The 10,357-nt window shown below is 52.0% G+C and overlaps 1 protein-coding gene across 1 annotated transcript; it reads left to right on the forward strand.

Moving 5' to 3' along the window:
• Positions 1 to 8,254: 8,254 nt before the first annotated feature.
• On the forward strand, positions 8,255 to 10,125 carry CEBPB (CCAAT enhancer binding protein beta). The gene has a single exon (NM_001199889.2). The coding sequence runs from the start codon at positions 8,462 to 8,464 to the stop codon at positions 9,500 to 9,502; it is 1,041 nt and encodes a 346-aa protein (NP_001186818.1). The 5' UTR covers positions 8,255 to 8,461; the 3' UTR covers positions 9,503 to 10,125.
• Positions 10,126 to 10,357: the final 232 nt, after the last annotated feature.

The raw sequence follows: 10,357 nt of genomic DNA on the forward strand, positions 1-10,357 counted from the left end.
GTTGTGGTAAAATTCACATAGCATAAATGTTACCGTCTTTTAAAAAATTGAGGTATAGTTAGAGTTCCCTAGTGGCTCAGCAGGTTAAGGATCCAGCGTTATCACTGCTGTGGCTCAGGTTGTTACTGTGGTGCAGGTTCAGTCCCTGGCCTGGGAACTTCCACATGCCATTGGCATGGCCAAAAATAAATAAATAAATTGAAGTATAGTTGATTTACAATATTGTGCTAGTTTCAGGTGTACAACAATGTGATTCAGAAATATTATGAGATATTGAATAATAATATGAGATACTGAATATAGTTCCCTGTGCTATACAGTCAGTCCTTGTTGCTTATCTATTTTGTGTAGAGTAGTGTATGTCTCTTAATCCCATACATCTAATTCATCCCTCCCTGCCTTTCCCATTTGGTAACCATACGTTTGTTTTCTATCTGTGAGTCTGTTTCAGTTTTGTATATATATTTCTGTTTTTTTTTTTTAGATTCCACATATAAGTGATATTATATAGTATATCTTCATCTGACTTACTTCTCTAAGTATAATATTCTCTAGGTCCATCTCTGTTGCCACAAATGCCATTATTTCATTCCTTTTTCTGAGTAATGCTCCACTGTATATATTATACCACATCTTCTTAAGCCAGTCATCTGTCGATGGGCACTTAGGTTGTTTCCGTGTCTTGGCCATTGTAAATAGTGCTGCTAAGAATACTGGGATGTGTGTATATTTTTACTTTTTGGCCACATCCACAGCATGGGGTAGTTTCTGGGCCAGGGATCAAACCTGAGCCACAGCCATAATCCAAGACACACAGTTCCCTCTAGGGAACTCCCACATGTATCTTTTAAAATTAGAGCTTTCATCTTTTCTGTATATATACCCAGGAGTGGGATTGCTGGATCATATGCTTGCTCTATAAAATTTACCATCTTATAATTCCATAGTTTTGATAAATGTGCTATGCTTATGTAAGAGGCTAGTAATAAAGGAGGCTGTACAAAGAGTTTATGGGAATGCTGTACTGTCTTTACAACTCCTCTATAAACCTAAAACTGTTACAAAGTAAAGAGTTAAAATTAATCATCAGTAAACAAATGTTCAAAAAAATTTGCCATTTGGGAGTTCTTGCTGTGGCACAGTGGGTTAAGAATCCACCTGCAGTAGCTTGGGTTGCTGCGGAGGTGCGGGTTCAATCCTCAGCCTGGTGCAGTGGGCTAAAGAATCTGGCGTTGCCGCAGCTGTGCCTCAGATTCAGTCCCTGGCCTGAGAACTTCCATATGCTGCAGGTGTGGTCATAAAAAAAAATTACCGTCTTAACTACAGTTCAGTGACATTAAATGTATTCACCGTTGTGCAACCATCACCACCATCCATCTCCAGGATGTTTTCATCTCCCCAAACCGAAACTCTGAACCCACTTAACAACTCCCCATCCCCTTCTCCCCAGCCTCTGGCAACCACCATTCTACTTTCTGTCTCTGTGAGTTTGACTGCTCTAGCTGCCTCATATAAGTAGAATAGATGATATTTGTCCTTTTGTTCCTGGCATATTTCGCTTAGCATAATGTCCTCAAGATTCATCCATGTTGTAGCACCTGGTAGAATTTCCTTCCTTTTAAAGGCTGAACAATATTCCCTTGTATGTAGAGACCACATTTTGTTTGTCTATTCATATATCAGTGGACCCTTGGGTTTCTTCCACCTTTTGGCTATTGTGAATAACTGCTTCTGTGAACATGGGTATACAAATAAATCCGCAAAAAGTTGCTTTTGGTTTTGGTGGGGTATATGCTTAGACGTGGAATTGCTGGATCATGTGGTAATTCTGTTTTTAGTTTTTTGAGGACTCACCTTACTGTTTCCCACAGTGGCTGTACCATTTTACAGTCCCACCAACATTGCACAAGGGTTATAATTTCTCTGTATCTTCACTCACATTTGTTATTTCTGGTTTTTTTTTTTTGACAGTAGCCATCCTATTGGGTGTGAGGTTGTCTCTTATTGTGGTTTTGATTTGCATTTCCCTAATCATTAGTGATTTTGAATATCTTTTCATGTGGTTATTGGCCGTTCATATCTTTGGAGAAATATCTATTTCAAGCCTTTGCCTTTTTTTTTTTTTTTTTTTTTTTTTTTGTCTTTTTGCCTTTTCTAGGGCTGCTCCCGTGGCATATGGAGGTTCCCAGGCTAGGGGTCCAATCCGAGCTGCAGCCACCAGCCCACATCAGAGCCACAGCAACGTAGGATCGGAGCTGCGTCTGCAACCTACACCACAGCTCACGGCAATGCTGGATCCTTAACCCACTGAGCAAGGCCAGGGATCGAACCCACAACCTCATGGTTCCTAGTTGGATTCGTTAACCACTGTGCCACAACGGGAACTCCTTTGTCCATTTTTAATTGGGTTGTTTTTCTGTTGTTGAGTCGTAGGCATTCTTCATATTTTCTGGATATTAACCACTTATCAGAAATGTGACTTGCCAGTATTTTCTCCTATCTTGTAGGCTGCCTTTCTGGTCTGCCAGTTTTGTCTTTTGCTCCCCAGAAGTTTTTAATTTTGATGTGTCAAATATATCTACTTCTTTCCTGTTGGTTGCTAGTGCTTTTGGTGTCATATACCTTGTTCCTTTAAATGGCTCTAGAGTGTCCATTGTGTGGTTTTTCCGTAACTGGATCTATCAGCAAATCCTGAAGCTTCTACTTTTAAAATAGATTCAGACTCTACTTATCAACACCTCCATGGCCTGGTGGAATCTACCGTCACCAATGACTCTAGTTGCTTCCGCACTGGGCTCCCTGCTTCTGCCATTACCTCCAGTACAGTCCGTCCCTTGGAGGCAGCCAGAGGGATTCCATTAGAACTTAAGTCAGACCTTGTCACTCCTCTGCTCAGAATTCTTCATGGCTCCCACTAACCCAGAGTAAAAACCAAAGTCTTTACAGTGGCTCACAAAACCTTGTGTGATATGGCCCCTCTATTTCTATGAGATAATTTCCTACTACTTCCCCTGTATTCTGACCATAGCAAATGCATGGGCCAGGCATGCTCCTACCTCGGGTCCTTTGCACTTACTGTTCATCCCGCTGCTATCTGCATGGCACACTCCCTCAGTGCATTCATGGTTTTGGTCACTTGTCACTTCAGTGAGCCCTATCCTGGCAGCACGATGGGATTGGTGGCATTTTGGGAGCGCTGGGATGCAGGTTCAATCCCTGGCCCAGGAACTCCATATGCCACAGGGCAGTCAAAAAAAAAAAAAAAAATGAGGTCCCTCCTGACCACTCTAACCTAATGTTAAAATAAAATCCCCAACACGCCCCATCACCTTTCTTTACAGCATTTTTTCCACGGTGCTTATCAGAATAAACACAGTGCATGCTTTACTCATTTATCTTGTTTATTGTTTGTCTTCCCAAAAAGGAATATCAACTTCTTAAGAGCAGGAATTTCTTCTGTTTTGTTCATAGATATGTCTCTAGGGCACGAACCACAGCAGGTGCTAAAAACTACGTGATTAATGGCTAAACGAAAGTACCTTTTGTCTGTTTATTGGGCATTTTTCTTTCTTCCAGTGGCATCTTGCTCTTACCCTTTGAGCATCTAATTATATCCACAGTGCTGACCTCTGTATACTAAAAGCAAAATATCTAGTAGGTCCTCAATCAAAGAGCTTCATTTAAACCTCTCCTGCCTTCCCAGAGCTGGCCACCTGGTGGCAGCATATGCTCAAGCAAGTTTCACTAGCCAGGCACCCCTCCATCCCCCCACCACCTCGCCCCCACCACTCCCAGCCTCTCCCTGACTCCGAAATTCCGGATCCTAGGACACTGGACCTGACAGGCCTCAGGGATCTGACCTAGGCACCATTTGGCAGATGGGGAAAGTGAGGCCTCAAAGAGGAGGCATGGCGGGAAAAATCTAGGACATGTCAATCAGGGGAATCTGTTTTTTTCTTTTTTGCTTTTTAGGGCCACACTTGTGGCATATGGAATTTCCCAGACTAGGGGTCAAATTGGAGCTGTAGCTGCTGGCCTACACCACAGCCACATGGGATCAGAGCCCTTATCTGTGACCTACACCACAGCTCACAGCAACCTGGGATCCTTAACCTACTGAGCGAGGCCAGAGATCGAACCTGCATCCTCATGAATACCAGTCAGGTTTGCTTCCACTGAGCACAATGGGAACACCTGGAATCTGGTATTTTTTGTCTCTTCTACCAGTTCACTGTGATCCTGGGGTTAAGTCCTAACCCCCTCTGGACCTGTTTCCCAACTGCCTGCTTTGCGAGGTTTTCATGACTTGGGTGGTCAGACCCTTTTGGGGGCTCTGGAGAGGTAATTCACTCCCATGTGTTGAGGCAGGCCAGTGTTTGTGGGGAACAGTAAGCCCAAAGGCCCAAGAAAGAAGGGATATTATCACCTTCATTTAAGAGATCACCAAAGGGCCACAGCCAGGTGCGTACAGAGCAGAAACAAAAGTCTAACCCTGCAATCCCCTAACTCCAAGTCCACTAGAGACAGTCTTCACGGACCATCTCTGATGGTTCTCCCTTCAGCCTTATTTTTCCACCTGCTGGCTGATTTCAAAGCCTCCCCTGCAAACACTTTTACCCCACTCTGTCAAAGAAGCAACAATGGGAATCCCTTTGGGCAAATTGCCTTGGTTTTTTCCTCCTGGGAATGGGGCTAAGGAAAGGCTGCAGAGACTGGGAGAAGGAATTCTGAAAGCAGTTTGGGTGCAGAGGGTGGCGCATATCTGGGTTAGAAAGTGCCTGTTCCTCCACAGTCCTTGCCTGGCTCCTGCCCACCACTCGTAGCCATGTGAGCCCAGCCCACGGCTTCTGGTTTTGAAAGAGAAGCTGGAATTTTGAATTTTGATGTGGAGTATCTTGATTTAAAAATATTGGCAATAAATGCATTAAAAAACCCACCAGACAAACACAAAATCTGAAGCAAAACACCATGGGGTCAAGCTGAACACAAGTCTGGGCTGGATTTGGCTGTTGGCTGCCAGTTTGAGACCCTCCCTGGACTCCTCCCCAGGTTCCTACAAACACCTAGTCCAGACGGTAACTGGGAGAGGTCGTTGTAGGTGGTGTCAGGTGGATCCTGGTTTCTGGGCCCTTGCTGCCTGCAGGGCCACTGGGGCATGCGCCAGGCCTCTGGGCCATAGTGGTTCAGCTCACATCATCCCCCTCCTCGGGGGAAGGCTGAGCATTAACGGTGGGGCAGCAGGCAAGGCCAGTTGAGCAATGAGCCTTGTGAAAACAAGGGCTTACGTCACCCATGCACGCAGCCTCCCTGCAGGACACCTGGGGTGGCACTGGGGTGGCAACTGCCACTAATTTCACCGTCAGGCCAGGGCAGGGTGGGAAGCAAAAGGTTTGGTATTTGGTGGGTGAGGACAGAAAGGCAAGACCTTGATGGGATCGAGTCTGGTCCTTGGGGGCTGGTTCCCAGGGTCTGGGTTATCCCTTGACTTACTGTGTGACCCCAACTGCCTTCTCAGGGTTTCAGCTTTTCCATTCACAGAATGGGGCTAACATGGTCAGACCTATTATGATTTATTACAGTCCCAAGAAGGGGGGGAACCTAAAGAGGAAAGTCAGACTGGAAAGCCTTTAATCCTTCCTACCCCTTGAATGTGACCTTGAACAGGCACACTTGGCTAGCTCTGCTGGGCCTCAGGTTTCTCATTTGTAAAGTGCAGATTATAACAGGACCTGCTTCCTACCAATTATTGGGAGGATTAAATAAGTTAATTCATGGAAAGAGCTTAAAATGTGGTTCAGAGAGGGTGAAATATGGGCCTGAGGACACACAGCAAATCCTTCAGTTAGCTGCAGACTCCCTAGATCTCAGTGCATCTCCCCAGAACCCTGGGGGGGGGTGTGTGTGTGCTGAGGCTCAGAGAGGGGATCCATCCATCTTATCTGAGGTCACATAGTCCAGTTAACGGGGAAGGACCTCACCTTCTTCTCAGCCTCCTCCATTTATCGGGCACCTCTGTGTGCAAGGCACTGTTCTAGGCGATGGGGGAACAGTAGTGAACAAAACAAACAAAAATCCTTGCCCTGGTGGAGATGAAAAGGGGAAGTGGCAATGGGGACAGAAATCACGCTGAGTAGGTGAGATAATGTTAACTATGATAATGGCAAAGGACATGAAGCAGAGGGAGTGAAACGAGTGATTGAGGGCCCAGGACTTCCCACAAGGAGGTCAGGGAAGGCTTCTTGGAGGAGGTAACCTTTGGGCTGAGCGCTGAGGAGCTGTCTTGGGCAGAGCTGGGGAAACGGTGTTCTTGGTCCAGAGGTAACAGCAAATGCATTCGCTCACTGGTAGATTTTAGGCATGCCCGACCTATGCTGGAGGAGGGTCAGTGCTCATGCAGTAGCACTGGAGTCTGGAGGGGGGCTGAGGTATAGACAAGACAACTAGGAGAATGGTGGCTGGAGAAAAAGGCTGAGAAGGAAGTTCACCAGTAGATGGGGCAGGGAGGCCTCTCGGAGGCAGTGGCCCTCAAGCTCAGCCCTGAGTGTCCCATTTTGCAGCTTGGGAGGCTTGGCTGGGTGGCCCTGGGGCCTTGGATCCCTCCCTGGCCCAGAGGCTGCTGGGAAGGCCCAGCAGGCTAGGCCAGTGTTTCATCCTGTCCCTCCCTGCCCCCCACCCCCCAAGGGCACTCAGAGATGTCATTTCTCCAGCTCTCTGGGGCGGAGGTCACTCCAGCTCAGCAGATAACGCTGAAGGTTGAGCAATGCCCGCCTGCCCGCCAGGGCCAGGGCTGGGGTCAGTGGGCTGGGGGTCAGACCAGGCAGGCTGGGAGCTCCTGCCTGGGCGGTCTGGACCAGGAGTGGCAGAGGGGTTGGCCCAAGGAGCTGCCCAAATGGCCTAGGAATGGTGCTGGAGCCCACTCAGCAGAGAGGGCCTCAGGCCTACCTTCAGATAGATCCAGGTGGGTCACCTTGTTTCCCCATCTCTGAACCAGGGGAGTAAGTGCATTGTCTCCACAGGGTGAAAATGCAAACTCTGGGGCCAGGTCCGCCCACATCACACAGTAGGTGCCTGGGAAAAACAGGGGAGTCCCTTCTCTCTGCATAGCCCCCACTGGGGCCTGGCAGAACTCCTTTCGCACAAGCCTCAGAAACAGGTGTTTTGGCCTTCTGGTGGCAAATAGGTCTGAGAGTGTAGGGACCAGGGCTTTTCTTTGAGAATAGTGGGGGACATGAGGCCATCTGACCTGGGGTGTGCTATGCCCCCTCTGGGCCTCTTTACACCCTGGGAGAGGCCCTTCTCTCTGCTGTGCATCTTAGAGCAGAAAGCCTTATGTTTGGGAGTCTGTGGTGGAGACAATAATACAACTAATAATAAGTTTTGAGACCTTCAAGGATTGAAGGTTAGCTAAGTGACCTGCGCAAGGTGACACAGTAATGTCAGAGCTTAGCACCTACACCCCCTTCTACACTTTGGGTGCCCAAGTGGGAGTGGGGGGGGCTGGAGAATACCCGGGTGTGGTCTGAGGGGGCGGGCGGCTGTGCTGGGCAGGGCTAGGAGAGGGGCAAGGTCGGGCCCCTGGCAGATGCTCCAGTGGAGCTTGCTCCAGACTTGCACTCCCAAAGCCCCCAACCACAAGTCTTCGCATTTAGGAGAGAAGTCCCTATAGGCGTGAAATCCTCTCCTTCCAAAAGTTGGGGACGAGGGCAAGTTTAGGGGCGGGGCCGGGCCCTGGAAGGGCTTTGGAGATGGGCTACCTCTCCAATAGCCAGAGCAGGGGTTTGGGGTCTCCAGGATCCCGCCTGGGGCGCGTCCCCTCCTTAAGGAGTTGGGGCTGAGAGCCGCTGATCTTGAAGCCACGGCCTCCTCCAGCAGGGGGCGGGCCGCGGCCGCGTTTAGGGTGGGGGAAGGCGATGGCGTCGCCCCCTCCCCGGATTCCCCCCTCCCTTCTAGTACAGCCTCCAGCCCAGAGGGGGCGGTCCGGGGGCGGGTTCGCGCCTCTTCTCGCTTCCAATCCTGAGTCCGAAGGGTGGGGGTGGGCAGGGGGCGTGTGGCGGCCCCCGAAGCCGGAGGACCCCCCAAGGGCGCGCTCCAGATCTTCAGTCAGGTCACGGTGCCCCACCGCCGCCCTGCCGGGGGTCTCGGGCGGCCACAGCGTGTCCTCTGCGTGCCCGGGGAGGGGTTGGGGCGGCCGCCAGGCGTGACGCAGCCGTTGCCATGGCCCGCCTTATAAATAACCGGGCTCTGGAGAAACTTTAGCGAGTCAGAGCCGCGCACGGGACCGGGAAGGGGACCCACCCGAGGGTCCAGCTACCAGCCCCCGCACTAATAGCGGCCAATCCAGCGGAAAAAGCAACAGCAGCAGCAGCGACACAGCAGCGACAGTTCGGAGCCAGGAGGCCGCGCCACCTGCGGGCCGGCCGGAGCGGGCAGCCCCAGGCCCCCTCCCCGGGCACCCGCGTTCATGCAACGCCTGGTGGCCTGGGACCCAGCATGTCTCCCCCTGCCGCCGCCGCCTGCCTTTAAATCCATGGAAGTGGCCAACTTCTACTACGAGGCGGACTGCTTGGCTGCTGCGTACGGCGGCAAGGCGGCCCCCGCGGCGCCCCCCGCGGCCAGACCCGGGCCGCGCCCCCCCGCCGGCGAGCTGGGTAGCATCGGTGACCACGAGCGCGCCATCGACTTCAGCCCATACCTGGAGCCGCTGGGCGCGCCGCAGGCCCCGGCGCCGGCCACGGCCACCGACACCTTCGAGGCGGCTCCGCCCGCGCCCGCCCCCGCGCCCGCCTCCTCCGGGCAGCACCACGACTTCCTCTCCGATCTCTTCTCCGACGACTACGGGGGCAAGAACTGCAAGAAGGCGGCCGAATACGGCTACGTGAGCCTGGGGCGTCTGGGGGCCGCCAAGAACGCGCTGCACCCGGGCTGCTTCGCGCCCCTACACCCGCCGCCCCCGCCGCCGCCGCCGCAGCCGGCCGAGCTCAAGGCGGAGCCGGGCTTCGAGCCCGCGGACTGCAAGCGGAAGGAGGAGGCCGGAGCGCCGGGCGGCGGCGCCGCAGGCATGGCGGCTGGCTTCCCGTATGCGCTGCGCGCCTACCTCGGCTACCAGGCGGTGCCGAGCGGCAGCAGCGGGAGCCTGTCCACATCCTCGTCGTCCAGCCCGCCCGGCACGCCGAGCCCCGCCGACGCCAAGGCGCCCCCAGCCGCCTGCTACGCGGGGGCGGCGCCGGCGCCCTCGCAGGTCAAGAGTAAGACCAAGAAGACCGTGGATAAGCACAGCGACGAGTACAAGATCCGGCGTGAGCGCAACAACATCGCGGTGCGCAAGAGCCGCGACAAGGCCAAGATGCGCAACCTGGAGACGCAGCATAAGGTCCTGGAGCTCACGGCCGAGAACGAGCGGCTCCAGAAGAAGGTGGAGCAGCTGTCGCGCGAGCTCAGCACCCTGCGGAACTTGTTCAAGCAGCTGCCCGAGCCCCTGCTCGCCTCCTCCGGCCACTGCTAGCGCGGCCCCCGCGCGCGTCCCCCTGCCGGCCCGCCGGCCTCCGCGCTGCCGGGCGCGCCGCGGCCACAGTGACTCCGGGAAGCGCCCGCGCTCCCGCCCCCGCCCCCAGTGGCGCCGGCAAAACTTTGGCACTGGGGCACTTGGCAGCGCGGGGAGCTCGTCGGTAATTTTAATATTTTATTATATATATCTATATTTTTGTCCAAACCAACCGCACATGCAGATGAGGCGCCCGCCCGTGGTGTTATTTAAAGAAGAAATGTCTATGTGTACAGATGAATGATAAACTCTGCCTCTCCTCCTGCCCCCTCTCCAGGCGCCGGCGGGCGGGCCGGTTTCGAAGTTGATGCAATCGGTTTAAACATGGCTGAACGCGTGTGTACACGGGACTGACGCAACCCACGTGTAACTGTCAGCCGGGCCCTGAGTAATCGCTTAAAGATGTTCCTACGGGGTTGTTTCTGTTGCTGTTGTTTTTGTTTTTGTTGTTGTTTTTTTGGTCTTTTTTTGTATTATAAAAAATAATCTATTTCTATGAGAAAAGAGGCATCTGTATATTTGGGAATCTTTTCCGTTCGAGCATTAAGAACACTTTTAATAAACTTTTTTTTTTTTGAGAATGGTTAAAAAGCCTTTTGGGGGCAGTAGTTGATTTTTGATTTTTTTCCTTTTATTTTGGATTTATGATTTTATATTTGCTTTTCTGGTATGCAGGGGGGAGGTTGTTGTGTGTATGAGTTGCTCTTATTTTTGGCTTTTTAGGTGGTTGGGTGGGGGTGTTGCAGCTGCTTTTTCTCCTCTGATTCTCCCCCCAGGGCCTGTGCTTGGAGATGGGGGTACCAGGCCTGGGGTGGG

The sequence above is a fragment of the Sus scrofa genome, chromosome 17, assembly GCF_054392235.1.
Source record: "Sus scrofa isolate SSC_HxYL_T2T_F1_AM1 chromosome 17, Sscrofa_HxYL_maternal_Yorkshire_Landrace_v2.0, whole genome shotgun sequence".
NCBI classification, from domain to species: domain Eukaryota; kingdom Metazoa; phylum Chordata; class Mammalia; order Artiodactyla; family Suidae; genus Sus; species Sus scrofa.